Below are 20,967 nucleotides of genomic sequence, written 5' to 3' on the forward strand. Positions count from 1 at the left end.
GGGCACAGATATGGCATTTGCAGAAGGGGCAGCTGAGACTGATGGGTGATTTTGGTGAAGCCATGGCAGCAAAGACTGAAGGAGCAGAGAATGAAGGCAGAAGCTGCAGGTCTGCCAGCTTCTGTTGTGCAAAATGAGTACTTCTGCTTTTAAGGTATTAGGCAGAATAAACATGGAGCTGTGAAGGTGTGGAGAAGGCTGAATTACCTGAAATATCTGTGGTACTGTTCATTATAAAATGTGGGCTGAGTGTTCACAGGGTAGATATTCTTGCAGACTTACTGGAAGGACTGAGGGCAAGGAGAAAGCTCTGGACCACAGCTGGGTTCATGCTGTTGGTGTGCCTAAAATGAAGTTATCTGGCAGTTCCTATCTGCTGAGCCTCACAGGAAATGTTGAGTGCTGCAGAGGAGGGTGGAGAAAACACTAATTCTCCTTAAAAACTAGTGCAAGCTCTGGAGAAACATGGCACAATCCTAAAGTCCTTTGTGCCACACAGATGGAAGGTGTGGGTGTCCAGTGTGGACTCCAGTTACAACGCAGGGCTCCTCTGTGACAGATTTGGCCACGTTTCTAAGGATTATGTGAAAACGCGAAGCACACAAGAAGCTTTATTCCTGACAGGTGGCTAGACTGACATGTCAAGGGTGATGTAGTCAGTGTGCCAGGAGGCAGAGGGATGAGCAAAACACTGTTTTCCAGTCCTTTTCCATGATTCAGGGTCCAAATACCTTTAGCAGATCTCTGAATTAAATAGTGACATTAAATACCTCTACTGCTGATTGAGGTTGACCATAGTCATGAAACAGCACCTGCGGAAGGAAGGATGTTAACATGCCCTGTTATGGTCCTGCCACCATCATTAAGACTTTTTCTTCCATAAGAGAAAGAAAATCAAAGATGGATGCAGATGTTGGCACTGGTGGGAAGTTCAGTGCATTATCAACCATCCTAATACAAGATGAAGTATTTGAGGCACACTCCACCTGTGGCATTGAAATAAAAAAGAAACCCAAACAAACCAAAAACCGAAGAGAAAGACCATAGCAAGAAGTCTGTGAACCAGTGCCAAAATCATACAGAAACGCAGGAACTCTGTGCTAACGAGTAAAGAGGCCAAAGGAAAGGAGATGTTGTTAGCTACATCTCAGTTCAAAATGGTTTTATTTCTCTCGTTGCATTGGAAAGCTCTTTGAAAGAATTTTGAGTGCACTGTTTGAAAAACTGAGTGCTGTTGCTTCAAGTTTGGTTTCTGTTTGTTAGAAACCAACTAAAAGCTCAGAAGAAAAGTTAGTAATAAAAACTGCAAATAAGTACAATGGGGATGGTTCTTTTGAAAACCTTTCTTTTGAGTTTGTGTGGCCCAAGTGTTGCAGAAATGGAGTGATGCAGGAAATTACAGTGACCAGAAGCCCTCCAGAAAAATAAGAAACTAACCTCACAAATTGCTTTTAATGTTCTAGACCTAAGCCAATGCAAACACACACACACATTTACAAAGGAAAGTAAACTGAATAACTGCGTCTTTCCAATGAGACAAGCAAGTGTGCAAGTTTGCTCTGTTTCAGGACCACACATGACAAGCATTCTTTAAATGGGATGAAATAAAGGGACAGGACCTGGAGGGTTTTGTTCCAAGTAGAGATTTCATGGGTCTGCTCTGCTTTTCTTTCCAGTTTACAGAAATAACAAGGGTTTTAGCTTTAGAAGTCTTGTGTCCCCAGAGAGGTGTAAGTTCATGTTGTCTACTAGAAAACAAAAGGTTTATCTGAAAGAGATTCTCCTTTTCATGTAAGACTTTGGATACTTCTATTTAAACGAATCAAGTGCTGAGGACTGGCCCTGGGCATTGGGACCCTCTTTCCATTTCTAGAGGGACTTTTGGAGCAGATAGTTTTGGCTCCAGCCAGGCAGGACATCCCCACCAGGCTGTATTTCACTATCTTGTCATGTTATTGTAACTGTTAGACACAAATGCATCTGCTCCTGGATCAAACCCTGTCCTTTTCACTGGACATTGGAACATCATGGTAGACTGATCTTGGCCATCTTTGGGATAGATGTAATCCCAGGGGAAACAACAATTCCAGTATGGGATTGACTTAACTTATTTGAAATGCCTTCTTTAGGATGGAGTAATGCGCCCCTACAAGTGCTTATATCCCTTTATTGGATATGACAGTAGCTGGGGTGATAGCCCATATGTGCACTGCAGTTGTCTGCATATATTCATGGGAATCCATCCTTCATTTCTTTACTGGCAGCGAGGCTACAATTTCCCAGTTTCTTTATCCGAGCCAAAATGCAGTTGCTGCATATCATCTCCTGTGTCATCATTCCTGCTTAAGACAGGTCCCTGCATCCATGATGGGTCGGTCAGCTCAGCGGCAAACTAGCTTGTCAAGCAAAGAAAGAAAGGGTTGCTTTTAGAGAAGTCTCTTCCCTGATTCCAAACCATACACAGACACCAGGATGTGCTGGAAGAGCTTGGGAACTGCATTGTCAGATGAGGTGGAAAGCTGTACCATGTCTTTGTACATAGCCTGCATTTAGGTCAGGTTAAAGCAATTGTTATGCAGAGACCTAAGGATAGCAAAGCACAGTTTCTCTCTTTTTAAGACCCAACTATACATGTATGTGCTAGAATGGTGTTAGATTCTGTCCTTGAATCCATGCATTTGTGCAATGACCACTGGCATTCCTAGCAGCAATTGTCTGCATCTTTGCCACTGGGATGAATACCAGCTCTTCCATAGCTGTAAATCTGTGTTATCTCTACTGTAGCTAAATCAGACATAAGATCTGAAAATAGTCCTGAGGTTCAGGTCTTGGCTTGTGCACAACAAATGCGACAGGAAGAAACCTCATGAATTCAGCAGAGTCCAAACAGACGTGTTTATAGGCTATATATAGGAGACCAGGTCCTGTTACAGGTACACGCAGCGTGCTCTAAACATGGCATCACAAGATGTCCCAGAGGCTTTTAAAGAGCCTATACCATTACTTTGAAAGACAGAAAAATAAATGGCTATACAAATTCCTTGCCTTCTCCTTCTTTGATCCACATCCTTGTAAAAGGAAAATGTTGGAAGTGTTGAGTGGAACTCAGTGGGGTTCTGAACTTCCTCCTTTGTGAACAGCCCAGCTTGATCTCCATTGACATAACAGGTGACACAGGCACCCAAAATGAAAGTAACTCAAAGGAGTTATTTAGATCCCTGATTCTTATCGTATAGTCTTGGGATATGAGGAGTCAGAGGGCAGAGACAGACTTCAGCCATCATTGCTGGCTTTCAGTGTTGCTCTTGAAATCGTCAGGAAGACCCTGAGATGTATTGAGTTATGCTCATGTGCAGGTCTCCATCAGCTATATAAACAGCTCTTTGCAGGGTCAGGATGTGCCTTTTTGGCTTGGAGATGCCTTTCAGGGGGTGAAAGGAAGTTCATCCCCTTCAGCTATAGCTCCTTGTTTCTTTCACTCTCAGTAATGCTGATCCTCAGATTATGAATTCATTTTGCATGCACAATTTTGCCTCAAAAAGGGGAGAGAGCTGGAAGGATTCCCTCTGGCCTGTGGAAAATGAGAGGTTGATGACATTAGGAAAGCAGCATCTCAGACCCAGAGCTACTTCCCCTCCCCTCAATTGGCCCTCATTCAGTAAACTGTGACCTTTGCTGCATCATTCATGCATCCATTTTCACTCGGGGGAACAAAAATCATAAATCCCACTAAAGGCATCTGTCCTCAACACAGTTCTTCCGCTGATCTAGGAGCAGGACCTCATTCCTTCCACTCTCCTTAACCATATTTCATTAAGGATATTAAGGAGTTTATTACTTCCTGATATCATGTGGGAATGATTTCCATATGTTGCATCATTCTCTGGAGTGGGCAGAGCTCCCTCTGCCAGAGAAACAGGCTGCAGTATGGCTGAGCCCCAATTAGTGTTTTACTGCAGGAGAGGTTGCATGTAGCCCTTTATAAAAAGATGCATTTCATCCTTAGTTTTTAGATAACTTACAGTATCCTTTCCGCTGAGAAATTAAGCAGACACTCTTCATATCCAGTGCAGCTGCTTCTAGTGCTAAGTTGAACTGCTGCTATTAGAGCAAGAGGTTGCTGGAGCTGAGTTGTGTTGTTCCTTAATTGTTTATGGCTGTGGATGCCAGCCAAGTAGCAGTCCTGTAGTAGCAAACAGTAGATATATGACCTGGAAAACAGATGTTTGGGCCAAAGCCAAGGTGATTTCAGGAAAGACAGTAAAAGAGAAGCAGGAAACCAGTTATCTGTCTGATTTATTGGGCAGGGTGAAGGAATTCACCCCAGGGCAGAACGCTCACGTGAGGCTGGTATAAGAGTAAACTGATTTTAGCTAGCTTTTATCCAGCCTTTCCATAGGCAAGACCTATTTGCTAGTGCCAGCACCAGGTGTGCCAAACCTACATGCTTTGCAGATAGGTAGAAACCAAAGTCTTTTAGATCTGATACAGTGCAGGGGATTTTTGGAAGTTTAATGGCTTGAAGAATATGATCAAAATCAGATCTCTACAGTGAGTACTGAGTACAGTGAGTACTGAGTAAACAGATCATCTCTAAAGGAGAGAAACGGGTTCATCACATGCTAATGCAGGGTCTAAAAAGGGTCCAGCTCATGATTTCTCTCTGTTTCTCTTTGGAGCCCAGGAAACTGCTGCACATGGAAACATGGATGCTGTAGACATTTAAGGTTAGGTGATATCTGTCCTACCCATGTTTTCACAGAATCACAGGCTGGTTGAGCTTGGAAGGGACCTCTGAAAGTCGTCTTGTCCAACTCTCCTTCTCAAGCAGGACCACATAGAGCTGATTGCTCAAGACCATGTCCGAACAGCTTTTTAGCTCCACAGCTTCTCTGGGAAGCATCTTTCATGAAGTGCTTGATTGCACAAAGCTAAAATGAAGTGTTGCACTGGAGAGGAAGGGGAGGTGTCCAGCATTAAAGGCTAAGAAAAGTTTCAAATGACACTGTTTAGGGGACAAATCCACAGATATGAACAAGAATCTTGTCACATCCAACCAGTGATTGTTGGAGCAGTGATTTAGCAGCACAAGATGCTTTCACTTTTAACTATGTTGTAACTCCCTTGATTTCATTGAAATGACATGATTTCCAACCCTAACCATTCTATGATGCTATGGTGCTATGATTCTATGAATGTCAAGCACAAAGTAGCACAAGACACAGTACTTGAGCTAATAATGTTACTACATATTAGTGCTGAAGAGTCATCAAAAAACCTTCCTTTTAAAAACACCCATGTTCTTAGATCTCCAACACATTGACCAGTGATTCTGATTGGTACTCTGAGTTTTTAAAAGTGAGTTTTGAAAGTCCTGGAAACGGAGTGCTTACGGGTCTCCTGTGCTTCCTCCTGCTCCTGTCTATGGAACAATAGGTTCTTAAAGCCAGGACTATGGGAACTGAGCATTTGGAAGAGGATACATAATCTAATCTTCCCTTGCCCAGAAGTCACCAGAAGTAATAGTGGAATATGTAAAAGCAGAGAGAATACATCTCCATTCACACAAATAGGCATAGTGCAGATGTAACTGTTGGGTTTTAGTCTTTGTCTCTTCTTAGCTTTCCACACATGCTACATTGTGCAGACAGAACATGCAACTTGGATTTCCCCTCTGCTCCAGAGGCCCTTTGATTTGTTTTTCCTTTTGTCTTTAGAGTAATGAATTGAAACAAAGGAAATGGCTAAATAATTGCATTAAACGGGGGGACATATATATACATATGGTTGTTCCTGTTAAAGAGGGTTTTTTACTTAACTTGATCAGATGTTTCTGCTTTTTTGTGCCATGAACCACTCATAAACCATTCACTGCACTAATACACAGTGCCACAAATGCACCTCTTAACGGAGCTACCTGTGCTAGAATACCTAAACACAAGGAGTCACACCGGAAAGTTGAGGCACAAGTTACTGCCAGGGAGATTCCAACTGGACACAAGAGGAAAGTTCTTCCCAATGACAACAATCAGGCATTGGAATAATCTCCCCAGGGAAGTGGTACATTCCCCAACACCGGACACTGTCAATATTCATCTGGACAGGGAGCTGGGACATCTAGTTTAGGCCATGCTTTGCCAAGAAAGGTTGGACCAGATGATCCTTGAGGTCCCTTCTAACCTGGGATTTTATGATTCTAAGTGGCTTTACAGAGTAAGTTCACCAGGCACTTGTCTAGCGTGCTTCTGAAACAGCCCTCAGAGAGATGCTGCCTTCATCCAGAGGAGAACAGGATTATCCTGATTACCTCCTGCATCCAGCCCCAGGTGGTGCTTTGCCTTCCCCAATAGCTTCTGTAAAATTCCAAAGCACTGATGTTTTCCCACTTGAGGGCAATGCCATACTTAGAGGGCCTTAGCCAGTCTTCAGAGAAAATATAGCTGCTGGTGGCCCATGATCTGCGCATTCCTAGGGATATGTATTAGACGGGAGCCAAGTCTTTCTATCCTATCCTGTCTTCCCCAGGGACCTGATGGTTTTCTTCTAAGTGCAGTGTCCAAGGTTTCTGAGTCTTTGTTCTTTTCCTGACATCTCAGGTCAGTTGTTAGCTAACCTATCCAGGAGCTGAAACGGGAAGGAGAGTTTTCCTATGCTGTCCATTGTATAGATTTGCTTTATTTAGGGCAACAAATTTAGGGAAACCTCCTGGGAAGCCTCCTTTGCCAAAATCTCTATCAGAGAAGAGCTGCAGTTGGCTACACGGGCTGTCTGTTGCCAAAGTGTCAGGAAGCGCTGCAGTGTCAGTACTTGTGAATGTTAAGTCCAGAATAGTTGGTGTTTGAGTCCCTCTGCTAACTGTAGCTCTTTGTGCCCATTTTGTACAACAGGAAGAAAAAGATCTCACCATATCCTAACTATGATTCTATATACAGGACAAAAACAAAACAAGAACCGGCCACGCAGTATCAGAAAGTTGGACTGAGTTTCACAGCCACCCCAGACTTTTGGAGGGGGAGCTGATGGAAACTTATCGCTTCACACTGCTGGGTAAGAGAGAAGACACTCAAGCGAAGGGCTATGTCTTGGTTTCTCAAGTTTTCCTCTCCCCTTGATGGTCCTGCCTCCTGTCTCTTTGAACAGAGTCCAAGTTTTAAAGTCAGCCCAGCCAGAGCAGTTATCGTCATTCTTTCAGCTGAGAAAATCCTTTCCATGTTGTCCACCACTGTGATGAAAGGAGAAGCTCGTCTTGCCAGAGACTGAATTTGTCTGTCAGAAAACCACTGTTTTCAGGTAAGAAAGTGCCCTTCCCAGCAAAGAATCTGACCTTCTTCTGTGTGAGGTTAGAGAAGCTGCTCTTGGGATAGAGCATTTTGTGTGCAAAATGAAGAGACCTGGATGCATCCAGCACCATAAGACGTTCAACTTTTTGTTGCTGTAATGGAACAGTACGTTGTTGTCAATGTATTAGACAGGTAACAACTGGTGATAGGACTTTTTAGCTTTGGTGGTCCAAGATATAGACATCTGCAGCTGCGTTCAAAGTGCTTCTTGCACCCCAGTGAGTAGAAGGGGAGCCAGGAAAAACAAGCTCAGCAGCTGACACAGAAGCTGGGTGGTAAATCCCAGTCCTTGGACCCAGACGGCACAAGAATGGGCACCAGCTACAGCAGTTAATAACTTCTGTCTTCACCGAATGTTCTCTCTGAAAGCTCTGAAAGAGAAGACCAACCCAAAGGCTTTTTGTGTTTCTTGGCATCTTCATTTTATATGTTCCTGTTTCCAGCTGCTTAAAATTATCCTAAGGTCCTTTTTCGTTCTGCTCTCTAGACAGTGAGGCTCATATGAGCTGCATTTTCTCTTTATAGCTTCACTTCTGAATATGGGTCAGCACCCAGGCAGTTGAATGGCCAAGATCATTTTCCTGCTGCATATAAATAGCACACAGTTATTTCACAGTTTCATGTTCAGCTTGCAGGCTTCCAACAGCCTTGTGTTCCCGAAAGCCTTTCTATTCTCATTGCATTTGGGTTCTTGAACTCATGATTCAACATAAATTACAGCAGAGGTTATCCCAGCTAAGAAAGTCCTGATTTGGCTTCTGTGTATTGTCGTTCCTGATGACTGGTGTCAAGTCACCAGTACTCACAGTTGCTGTTGTGGGTCTTTCCAGCCCTGCAATGAGTTCAGCTACACAGTTGAGCTGAGTTACGCTACCTTACCCACATTAGGCTGCACTCGGTCAGTCCATCATCTTGCTAGACAATAGAGGAAGTCAGAGAGTCTCCAGCTGGATGGATAACTAACGGTTGCCGTATTCCTGTCCGACGGAGATAAGAGGCTGGTTAAAACCAAGGGAATTTTTAGACTCTTCCCAACTGTCTCCTGTCTTGTGTTTGACACAGGACTTGTCATGTCGCCCTTTCTGCGCATTGGTTTATCCAACTATGACAGTGGCCCTTACCTGCCATCCCAAGGGGAGGTGATTAACCCATACTGTGCTGTGATGGTGAAAGAAGCTGTGGAATCAGGTAAGTGGGGAGGAGTTAAATATGCGTGTGAGCTTTTGTAAGATGTGTGTGCCTTACTGTGTAATTTCTAGTATGTAAAAAGCATGTTGATAAATCTTTATGATGGTTTGTGAAGTGCTTTTCTTGTCTCAGCACAGTGCGAGTTTGGGCTTGTCATATCCTGCGATCAATCTGATTTTAAGATGATACCAAACAAATCTAGGTCTTCAATTTGAGGTTATTATGAACTGAATTACAAGTCCCAGCATGTGACATAGCAGATGAGCTGAGTATTCGGTTTCACTTTTCTATGAGCAGTTGCTGGTCTGTCAGTGGGACTACTGACAGATGAAATTCATGTGTCCTGGAAATATCCTGGGAGGGCTGTCTTTGTTTATCACAGGTTTTGAGGAACTGACAGCTCCAGCAAATTCCATCACTTAAAATATAATAGCTCTCAAACAGCCCTAGTCTTTGCAGAGAGAGTTAATTTCTCTCTAATGTATAATGTTTGAAAGTGAAACCTCCTGCTAAGCTGTTTTCTGTGTCTGGATACATGGGTTGTTCCTTTTCCTGATTGAACACCACATTCAGCAGTCATGAAGACCAACTTCAGTGTTAGGGAACTCCAGCCTCATATTGGCTGTTATTTATCTTCAATCTTTAATAAGTTCCTAACTTGACTGCTGTGATTTGTTATAAAATTAAATCCACTCAGAAACACTTTTTTATACCTTGAGGATTCCCATGGCTCTGATCTCCAGAGGATGTTAAAGCAGTTTAAAAGAAGTTTTAGACTCTTAAAATAATTCAGTATTTCATTGGGGTGTTTTCTTTTCTGTGTTGGTTTGGTTTTTAAGAGTCCTCATTTATCACATTGAACTTTAGTTTGGCTTAAATGATCTTTTAAATTAGTAAAGGAAGTGGTGAATGCTCCATCCCTGGCGGTGTTCAAGTCCAGGTTGGACAGAGCCTTGGGTGACACGGTCTAGTGTGAGGTGTCCCTGCCCATGGCAGGGGGTTGGGACTGGATGATCTTAAGGTCCTGTGCAACCCAAACTATTCTATGTTTCTATGATTATGGAAGATGTGGTAACTGATAAATCGAAAAGGAAATACTGTGTGACAAGATATCCCTCAGATCCCACTTTTTACTGAAAATGTATCCTATTTCAACAGTGTGCAGGGCTTGGCTTTAATGAGGCCTTTGAAAGCAATAATAATAATAATAATAATATCTCTATCAACAAGAAATCAAGAAGTGTGTTTGGGGGAACTTTTCTCCATTAATGCTCACTACTATAAGACAAACTACATCCTGCTATTAGAAGATTTCTCTTTGCTAGGGTGTAACTGCACTCATCTAATGATAGCTCAGAATATGGTGGGGCAGCCAGAGGCACTCCTCCTATCAGTGACAGTAGCAGGAACCTCCTGAGATTGATGCATCTCAGACTTCTCTCTCAGGGTGGGTGAAGCACCCTTAGGAGGTGTTAATCTGCTGCTGGTGAAGGGTCTTTGAAGTCGTAGATGGCTGACCTTACCTTTAAGGTGACTAAGACAAGATGAGGCTATGGTAGGACTTATTTCCTGTATAATTCCAGTATTCTGCAAGAATGTTGATAGCACAGCAAGTCAGCTATCCTTGTATATAGCCATGGGGAACAAACAGGGATTTCCGTGGTGGGATTCATCTTGAAGAAGACATCCATAATGGGTCTGATGAATCATACCCTGGAAAAGCCCAGTGCTCAAGGGCAGTTTAGATAGTACACTCAGAGGTAGGGGGTCTGACTTTAATGAAATAAGCTGACTCTAAATGCCAGAAATGCTCTCAACATGACCATCCCAAGGAGCTGTCATGCTCAAGCAGGCTTAGAGAAGGCAAAAAGCAATGAAGGTCTCAGGACAAACATTAGCTGAATATATCTGGAATAGCTGCATCCCTGCTTTGTGATATTTTGATTATAGTTTGCTCTCCAGCTCCCAGGTTTCACAAAGCACTTGCTGCTCAATGGCACTGGGATTAAACCAGAAGAAGTTATATTGGTTAAAGTAGCATGTACTAGGAGTAGGAATGGACCAGCTCGCAGCCTTGCGCTCTGACGTGTTGCCATTAAGGTTTCTTCAGGGTATATGACTGCTATTAAGCAGTGAGTGCAGAATGAAGGGCAGGATGTGCCCAAACCCAGACCTGAATCCAGGATAGATCCAGTTGCATACCCCCGCAGGCTCTGTGCTGGAACTGGTTTGGTAGATGACTCTACTTTGACTTTTGCAGTGTCCTGTTATGGATCAGATATGTGTTTGTGCATTAGGAAAGTGTGAGGGGTTGGTTTGATTGGTTGGTTTTCGCAAAGGCAGCAGCAGTAGATGGTAAATGTGTTTAATTCCCCCCAAAAAGGGAGTTTAATGTTGGCTTCATGCCGAAGACCATCCGTTGTTAACCAGCCATGATGAATAAGCCGTTGGGACAGAGGTCCCTAGGAGTCTGGGAGTAATGCACATCATCTGTAGAAACAGCACTGGCTGTCACAACAACGCCATCCTAAAGAACTTCAGAAGCTCAGGAAACATCTTGCCCAGATTTTTTTTTTTTTTTTTTTTTTGGAGGGGGTGTTTCCACTTTTTTACATTTTAAAAGGGACCTTGGTATTTTATGATATAATCTTTAAAAACCAGAAAACCCCCATTTGAGGAGTGTTCTAGCAATTTATTACTGATGAGGAGGTGAGGAGGTGATCCTGCCCCTCTACTCTGCTCTCGTGAGACCTCACTTGGAGTATTGTGTGAAGTTCTGGTGTCCTCAACATAAAAAGGACATGGAACTGTTGGAACAAGTCCAGAGGAGGCCACGAGGATGATCAGGGGCTGGAGCACCTCCTGTATGAAGACAGGCTGAGAAAGTTGGGGCTGTTCAGTCTGGAGAAGAGAAGGCTGCGTGAAGACCTCATAGCAGCCTTCCAGTGTCTGAAGGGGGCCTATAGGGATGCTGGGGAGGGACTCTTCATTAGGGACTGTAGTGACAGGACAAGGGGTAATGGGTTCAAACTTAAACAGGGGAAGTTTAGATTGGATATAAGGAGGAAATTCTTTCCTGTTAGGGTGGTGAGGAACTGGAATAGGTTGCCCAGGGAGGTTGTGAGTGCTCCATCCCTGCAGTGTTCAAGGCCAGGTTGGATGAAGCCTTGGGTGACCTGGTTTAGTGTGAGATGTCCCTGCCCATGGCAGGGGGATTGGAACTTGATAATCTTAAGGTCCTTTCCAACCCTAACTATTCTATGATTCTATGACAAAACATTTCAAAGATCGCATCAGCCCCTGAGTTTAAAAGAATCTGCCCTTTAAGAATAGCTTCTTCCTTCACAAGCCACCCAGGCCGGTGCCATTTTACCACCTGACTTGGTGACATTTGCTGCATGAAAGCTCCTGCTCCATGTTGTAACTCCGCAAGGAAAAGCTCTCCCAGCCACAGTGAAAGCTACTGCCTGGGAAAGACAGCTGCTATTTCAAGTGTCAGGAACCCAGGGTTGGGTTAATCCCTGGCAGAATTCCACAGACATCAGCAGGGATATGCTGGGGTGACTGTCTGATCCCTTACATTGGCTGCTTCGTTCACATTCCAGGGTTGTTTATTTAAAGCCTGGTGTTTTGGAGTGCGATGCAAACAAAAGCACTTGTTTTGCAAGTGCTGCGTTTCACATCCATGGGGTTTCGCTGATGTTGCAAAGAAATAATGGTCCTTACTGAGATTCCTGTTCCCTGTGGTGCTGGGAAGTTTATGCCTCATTTTTAGGTCTGAGTTTGTCTGGTTTTATTGAAAGAGTGTGTTACAGATATATTAAAAGGCTTGATGGGAATGAATTAAGTCTGCAGACAATGACCTTAATATATGATTGCCTCAACCTGCGTATGTGAAAGTCAACCCCACTTAACTGATAGAGATGGGTTCACCTTACACTGAGGTGCTCTAAACTTTGGGGAAACTGAGTTTGAACCTAAAATAGAGCTGCACGACCACTTGTCATGCCAGGCACAAGAAGGTTGAGAAGTGATTGTATGCTGCAGGAATGATCTCTGCTCAGTTTTGTGATGCAGACCAGTGCTGACGGTCAGTGTACTGCAGCTGAAATCAAGTTTATGTGATCAAACCAAGTGCAAAACCGCAACAGGTAGTCGGTCCTGGGGTGAAATCTCATCAAGTCAGTATTGGCTGGAGGTTCCTGCATGTCTCTCCTCAGGAAGCTACTTTCTCAGTGTAGAGCTATCTAGTAAGTACAATCTATGTAGTGACTCTGGCAGTCATTTCTCCATTGACAGGGTGAAAGCAGGTTTTTGCTATCTCACAGCCCTGATAGTTGTCCTCTCCCAAGTAAACATTCTTTCCTTTCCTGAGATGAATATTACACAGCCAGGAATCACTACTTCCTTTCTTCTCCTTCTCTCCTGCCTGCAATAACTTTGAAGCTTGTTTAGAAGTTTTAGTCCATCCTGAAGATGTGGTCCAAGCCTTAGAAATACTGGAGCTCCACCTCTGTAAATCAAAGCTGAGCCGAGGGAAGAAACCTGAGTTAGTCCTCCAACTGGGAAAGAGTTTTCTCCAGCATGTGTCACGTTCCAGGATATTGGCTGCATGAGATTTTCCAGCTGGATGAGGGAAAGGTTGGGATTATTGGAAACAGGAGCAGGTCTTTAGGAGACAGGTGTTGCAGGTCTGCTGCTCATACATCTGCTTTTTATTCTCTTGATCCACCAGCTTTGGCATTTGATGGGTTCAAAATCTGCAGAAAGTAACTGTGAAATAGAATTTACTTTGAGTAAGCATCGAAGCCTTTTACAGGGCTGTATGAAATAGAACAGGCTGTATGAAATAAATAGACCTAGCTGAAACTCTTTTCAGAGAGAACTGACTAGAGAGAACTCTCTATAAGATAATGTTAAGCCTCCGAAATACCCAGTTTTTACCCATCACTATGTTAAGATGAATCTGCTGTAAAGGAAGAGGAATTAATGTGTGAAGAAGAAGTGCAAGGGTTTCCTAGGTTGAAAACTGCATCACTGTGAATGTGGTTGCAGGTCTGAAGTTCATGTAGCAACAACCCAGAATTAGTGAGATGCAGCAACTGTATGGACATGGGCTCCAGCTGAAGATTAACCATGAAGTGCACCCAGCTGTTGGGGGGATTGAAGCAAACCTGGTGTTTATGCATAGCCATGGGACATATGATACATGTAGCTGGTTATCAGTGATGAGATTCATGTAATTAGGAGCATCAGAGCCTACATCTGAGGTCCACTCAAAGTTAATGGAGTTCAGAGTGGAAATTATCTTTCCTGTGGTAAATGCCTGTATTTGGTCAAATGAACATACCCTAAATCCATTAACTTATATCGACTATATTCTGTTCACTGTCTCTGAATGGAACCAACATTCAGACAGCTCAGATATGGGCATACACATTGTAGACACCTAAAGTTAAGTGAGGTGAATACCATCCTAGGTTTCACTTCACATAGTATTCTCCTAAGGCACTCTAACGTGGTCCATCACACGCCATAGAGAGAGACCTTTAAGTGAGTAAATAACACAGACCTGTCTCAGGGACTTAGTGCAGATGAGAACCAGGTCCAGGCAATTCACATCCCTTCTTGTTGACAGAAAATGGCCAAGTGTATGTGCAGAAGAAGCCCACCATGTACCCACCTTGGAACAGCACTTTCGATGCCCACATCAACAACGGCAGGGTCATGCACATCGTCGTCAAGGACAAAAGTGCTGAAATGGTTTCAGAGACCACAGTGGAACTCAAGGTGCTGGCAGAGAGGTGCAAAAAGAGCAATGGGAAGACAGAGATGTGGGTGAGCATCTTTATTTCCTCTTGTGGGATGTAATGGGGTATGGGAATGCCTTGTGTCCGTGCCATGCTGTGACTGTAACCAGCAGGGCAGCAGGAACTGGTTGCCATCCAAGGAATAATGTTTTCAGTCTGCTTAGGTATAACTTGAAGAAAAGATTTCCATGCATGTCAGAATAAAAGAGCACAGCACATCATATTACCTGCTGCTGCTGCACCAACTGATATATCAACATGGCAGGGGGGTTGGAACTGAATGATCTTAAGGTGCTTTCCAACCCAAACTGTTCTATGATTCTGTATTGAAACATAAGCCTTCTGTTAGCAAGGGTTCCGGTTCAGGGGACCTATGCCCACCCACTAATCTTTGCTTACAAAACCCACTGGGGAAATAGTAATATGAGTGGCTAAATGTGAATTATTTTATGTGTTCTGGGGAAACAGCTTTAAAAATTTAATCTAACGTCAAGTAACTGATTCAGTTGCCTGACTTCAGATTTATGTCAGAGGAGCTCCTTTAAAATCATGAGTGGGGTAGATTTGAAGTAACAGTCTTCATAAGGATGCTAAATGTAAGGCTGTATTCCCTGGTAACCCAAGCAAGAAAGTTCTTGATAACAGTCTTTAACACGTAGTATTCAGTAGTAATGCTGTGCATAGCTATAAAGTGAGAAGACATTTGGAGAGAAACTTATTTCCTTGTTTGCTTGTTTCTCATGCCAGTTCTCAGGCTAAGCTGCTTGGGTTATGAAGAGAGTAGAAAAGGCAAAAAGGCCTCAGTCACTTAGCAGACCTAAGATCAAGATATGGTAGAGATTTGCACATTTAACACATATCTTGGAAGTAATTAAGATGCTTAAGGAGGGGATTGAAAGCCAAAAGGCTTTTCTCAGCATGACTCCACTCCCCGCCTTTAAAGCCATGGGTAGCAGTAGCCTGGTGAGAACAGGGATCACATAGTCTGGTCTGCTGCTTGCTTGCATCAAAGGTAACAGATCTGAGGTCAACTGGAGCTGTGAGACCCTGAACCTGTTATGTCCCAGCTTGGTAGCATCTTCTGAGATCTTCTCTCTACTCACTCCCCAGCACAGCGTGGGGAAGGTGGTCCCAGATATCCCATCCTGCAAGGGTCATGAGGAGAGAGACTAGCATTTTTCTCACTTTTCTGTGCAAGGGCACTGGTTCCTCTGGAAGGCAGAGAGGTAACCTTCCTCAGGCTGTGCTGGAGGTGAGTGAGGAAGTCACTGTTGTGATCCTCAGGATGAAGAAGTCTTTGAATGTAGGTGCTCTTATACCTAGGCAAGTGGATACGGATTTACAAAGGCATCTATGGGTGGAGATTCAGGTAGGTGGGAATTTCCAGCTCCAGTGGGAAAGCCCAAAAAATGCCTAAGTCAACTTGTAGCACCACTCATGCTGACTGTAATGGAAGTTAGACTTGCAGAACCAAGTGTCTAAAAGATTTTAGCATCTGTTACGTACATTTCTGAAGTTGGCTTATTTTGAGGTACACTCACTTCCAACTTGCAGGATCTCCAGGGAACCAGCAGCTTACTCTATAGATACTGCTGGTCCTGCACTAGTGTCTAAAATCCTTCCTACAGCTTCTGTGATTTAGTCGTATTTATCCCTTCTATCATGCCACTCCAAGTGTTTTATAAGAGGTGATCTAGCCTCCTTTCCCTATAGTTGCTCCTACCATGCCTTCTTGCCACACATTGATATGAACAACTCCAAAACTACCATTAATTGACATTCATCAATTCCCACTGGGAAAAGGACATATTTTGAATCATCTGAAATGATTGTTGCTTCTTTGAATGACTGATTAATGGTTGCACTGATCTCTCTTGTTTTTCACTTACCTCAACCAGCTAGAACTGAAACCCCAAGGACGAATGCTGATGAATGCAAGATACTTCCTGGAAATAAGTGGCAAGTGATTTAGTTTGTCTATTGATAGATGTGATTGCTGGTTATGTGGGGCATAGCTGGTGCCTTCACTGAAAGTGGGGCCAATGCGATTACTGATTTATTCTGAGGAGCCATCATAGTGGTTTAAAATGAGCAAGCCAGAAAAGCAATTTTGGTGTGGTGGGGATGAAGACTGACTCTTCCTCTGTGATTTGCAAGGCAGATTTTTGGCTGATTTATCACTAAAATGGTAGATTTTCTCATTATAATCAGGACAGAATAGATACATAAGGATCCATCTTAGGATCCATCCATACATAAGGATGCATGTAACATCTTCTGTGGTGTGCATTATACTGCAGATGTAAAGGTTGAGGTATGATTTAAGGTTGACAACACCTAGGCGTACTTGTTAGTTGGGCATTTAAGATCAAGAGCAATCTAGGCAAAACAGGAAAAGAACCTAGAGAGTGATTCATCTGATCACATGCAGGTTTCTGCTGTGAGGTGAGTCATTCACTGGGCACCACTGACTGCTGAAGCTAGACCTCCAGGGACATAGCAGCAGCTTAGTCACCCTGGAGAGGGGACACAGAGCAGTTTATGTGTCTTCACTGGGAACCAGATCCCACCTGCAGAGTTTGATGTCCATGCGAAATACATTTTGCATGGGTTTTGCAATCCAAATGCTCGATTTTATCCTCCTGTCTTTGACACCAAAATTCTCACATCCTCAGATGTGGGTGAAGCTGTAAGGTGTAGATAAGTAGAAAGACCTCCTATTCACAGAAACATAGAAGTACAGAAAGCAGCTAAAAGCATGTCCCTACTGATATTTTCTCCATCCATTAATATGAAATAGACTGTTGTTGCCTCCTTGTATGTTATGTCAGAGATGCCAAAGCATAGAAAACACCAATTGTCTTTGTATTGCAAATAGCAAGAGCAGCATCAGATTGCACATGGGGCCAGTTTCCACAGAATACCTGTGAAACTTGTGCATTGTGTGAGTAAAAGGAAAGAGAGATTGAGAGTGAGATAAAACGTGCATATCTAGATTTGTAGACACAAGCACATATATAAGTGCATGTGTGTATATATAAGCATGTGCAGTCAGAATTGGTTCGGTTCCTGTTTAAATGTGAATAACGGCACGGATACAGCAAACAGCTAAGTACTTATTGGCATGGAAATATAACAAGACAAAGAATATCCTAGGAACATGCATAGGTGCTTACTCACACACTTGTACACATAAAGGATTCTGTTAAATACCCATATATATTATATACAAAAGTGTGTTTGTGCATATATCAATAATTATTCATTTTTATGCATTTTCATCTGGTTTAGGTCATGGTTCTTCAGCGCTATACAAAGTTAGAGGTTCCTGTTTAATTGCAAATTACCTCTCCTTGGGAAATTTCTGGTCTGCATTTCAAAAGCAGCATTATGACTGTTCAAGAAAGCTCAGGGTCCCAAGTTTAAAGTCATTTTAGTGTCCTTTTAGGGATGGCAGATAAAAACCCATACAAACAAGGCTTCTGTGGGTTTCAGAAAATGGTATGTCTTAAAAATACTCGTTTCCATCAGCGAATCAGCTTCAGTCATTTAATGTTTTGGTAGCTGCATTTTCTCAAGGCACCTTATCAGACACTTACCTGTTTCTTGTCCCCCCAGATGCAAAGGACCTGGCTGACAGTGAGACTGAAGCATTCTCCCTGCACCAGCGCAGGGGAGCCATCAAACAGGCCAAAATCCATAACGTCAAGTGTCATGAGTTCACAGCCACCTTCTTTCCACAACCCACCTTCTGCTCTGTCTGCCATGAGTTTGTTTGGTAAATGAAAATAGATCTCTTCCTTTTCTCCTTTTAATCCTCGGGACCAGTTCTTGGGTAGATATGGCACTTAGAGACATGGTTCAGTGGTGCACTTGCCAATGCTGGGTTAATGGTGGGACTCAATGATATTAAAGCTCTTCTCCAATCTAAATGATACCATGATTCTATGATTCTCCAGTGGCTATCTGTGCTCCAGCTGTCAGTAAGGCACCAGGATGAGACCTTTGACATCTTACCTGTTGAGTTATTGCATCACTTCCAGGATGTGGTTCACAGTTGTAATTCCAACTGTGGAAGCTCCCTTCATTTTTTAGTATGAAGACAGGCTGAGAACACTGGGGCTGTTCAGCCTGGAGAAGAGAAGCTGCATGGAGACCTCAGAGCAGCTTCCAGTGTCTGAAGGGGGCTACAAGGATGCTGGAGAGAGACCCTTCATCAGGGACTGGAGTGATGGGACAAGGGGTGATGGGTTCAAACGGAAACAGGGGAAGTTCAGGTTGGAGATAAGGAAAAAGTTCTTTACTGTGAGGGTGCTGAGGCACTGGCACAGGGTGCCCGGAGAAGTGGTGAATGCTCCATCCCTGGCAGTGTTCAAGGACAGGTTGACAGACCCTTGGAGAGCATGGTCTGGTGTGAGGCATCCCTGCACATGGAAGAGAGAACTGGATGATCTTAAGGTCCTTTCCAACTCGAACTATTCCATGATTCTATGATCTCTGGCCAAATGCACAGGCATTCCTTATCAGCCCAGTTTGCTCTTTGGGTATCATGAAATTCAGACTGTATGTGCTGAAAAGGCTGTGAAAACCACAGAGAATCACTCCACAGTTAGACTGAACAAAGATATTTTAATTAGAGAAGCTCTATAAAGACTGATAAAAAGCAAAGCTGTTTTATTCTGTTCCTTTTATAAGCATTGCTCTCTTTTTTTTCCCTCAAGGCTTTCAGACAATTCAGCATCAACCATTTCTCTGTTTCTTTCAGGGGACTGAATAAACAAGGATATCAATGCAGACGTAAGAAACCTTTCTGATGCTGTTACAATCTTTGTTTACTTCTTTTCTGAAGGAATATTTTATTAACACCGTGATACGCTTGTTCTTTCAGAATGTAACGCTGCCATTCATAAGAAATGCATTGATAAAGTAATAGCCAAGTGTACAGGATCAGCAGTCAATAGCAGAGAAACAATGGTATGTATTATTGTTTGGCTGCTTTTAATAAAGCTTGAGTGTCATTCAGATCTGTCCTACATTGCTGTAAAACAACTTCTGATGAAGCAAAAGCAGCTACTGAAATAAAGGCTGTGTGATCTGATCTGTGACCTTTGCCTTTTACATTCCCAGTGGTTTCATTACCTCCTACTTGTGCTTTGCTCAAATGCAGCTGCTGAATAAGCAGTTGCTGAATCAAGACTGGCATTCTTCTAATGTATGAAGTATAGCTCAGGGGGAAGTCATGGACATGAGGTGGAGATTTACTGGAGGAAATTATTCATTCTCTGATGTTAGACAGGATGCTATGTTGAATTTTCGAAGCAGCACTTTAACATCCCACTCTGGGTTATCTGAGATTTCCAAGTAGTGAGTGGAAGATCTGGCATCTCCACTATGACTAGTTTTATTTTCTCATATCACTTTATTATAAACCCTCTTTTTTGGTAGGCAAACGTGGAACTTGGTCTCTTGATAGGACTATTCCCTTTTCCTTAGTTGTGCTCCAGAGCTTCTGTTTGCTTTCAGTCCCACCCTGGTTCCTGTTCTTCTGCAGTCTTGAGAGATGAGATTCATCTCATTTGTCTTCTGGTATCTCCAGGGTAGCTGTAAGCAACTTAGTCACCACTTTTGACTCCCTGTGCACTTAAAGAAGAGAAATAGGCTCTTCCAAGAGTGATTCATTAAAACAAATGTAGACGTCCTTTTCAGGAGGAGATGAATAAATTTTAGAAGTGCCATTGTTTTTACATTGAGCATTAAGGGAAGCTGGTTGCATAGGTGAGATGCAAGCAGCTCTCTGGTCAGGAGATAAGCCCAGGGATGAAATTACCCAGTTTCCACTGAACTGCAGTTATTATTTGGCTTTGTATATTTGAAATGATAGCTAAAGATAGTTTCTTCTTGAGGGCCATACCCAAGGATAAAAGGGCAATAGACATCCCACCTTCTGTGGTACAAGTCCAAGGCCAGGTTGGATTTGGCTCTGAGCAGCCTGGTCTAGTGGAAGGTCTCCCTGCCCATTGAAGAAGGTTGGAGCTAGATGATGTTTAAGGCCCCTTCCAACCCAACCATTCTATGATTCTATGATAAGTCTGGTTTTCCAAGCAAAGCTGAGGTGGGCTGAATTGCCAACTTGGCTTTTCTCTTTCAGTTTCATAAAGAACGGTTCAAGATCGACATGCCTCACCGCTTCAAAGTCTACAACTACAAGAGCCCAACATTCTGTGAGCACTGTGGCACGCTCCTCTGGGGCCTTGCACGGCAAGGACTGAAGTGTGATGGTGAGTCCCTGATGTCATTGACACAACCTGAGCACAGGAGTGGGCCGTTGTCTTTAGAAGTTTGCAACCTGAAGAGCCAAATCTCAATTATTATACCTCCAAGACCAGTATGAGATGCCATCCAGGGTGTTGAAGGAGTGGTCCAGAGGATTAGCCTTCAAGGAGTATCATTCTTCAAAGAGGACAGTTGTCAGTATACAGAAAGATATGTGGTCCATGAGACTGAAGCATCATTTCCCAGTGGTCCATGAGACTGAAGAATCATTTCCCAAAGAGGGAAAGAACATCTCAGTGGTACTGCTGATCTTCCAAAATGACTCCCAGTATTAACTTAAATGCTCTATTTCCACT

The 20,967-nt window shown here is 43.2% G+C and overlaps 1 protein-coding gene across 1 annotated transcript in view; it reads left to right on the forward strand.

Moving 5' to 3' along the window:
* Positions 1-6,930: 6,930 nt before the first annotated feature.
* The window catches only part of PRKCQ (protein kinase C theta), a 45,362-nt gene continuing 31,325 nt past the window's right edge, over positions 6,931-20,967 (forward strand). Inside the window, exons 1-8 of the mRNA XM_061368640.1 lie at positions 6,931-7,290; positions 8,403-8,528; positions 14,167-14,366; positions 16,237-16,297; positions 17,957-18,116; positions 19,104-19,135; positions 19,227-19,312; positions 20,487-20,616. Of these exons, the coding sequence (XP_061224624.1) occupies positions 8,411-8,528; positions 14,167-14,366; positions 16,237-16,297; positions 17,957-18,116; positions 19,104-19,135; positions 19,227-19,312; positions 20,487-20,616 (787 nt within the window). The 5' untranslated portion in view covers positions 6,931-7,290; positions 8,403-8,410. The remainder of the gene's footprint in view (positions 7,291-8,402; positions 8,529-14,166; positions 14,367-16,236; positions 16,298-17,956; positions 18,117-19,103; positions 19,136-19,226; positions 19,313-20,486; positions 20,617-20,967) is intronic.

Source organism: Neopsephotus bourkii, unplaced genomic scaffold, assembly GCF_033783945.1.
Source record: "Neopsephotus bourkii isolate Nb327-2 ecotype Australia unplaced genomic scaffold, CSIRO-AGI_Nbou_v1 NB_1434, whole genome shotgun sequence".
In the NCBI taxonomy this organism is placed as follows: Eukaryota; Metazoa; Chordata; class Aves; order Psittaciformes; family Psittacidae; genus Neopsephotus; species Neopsephotus bourkii.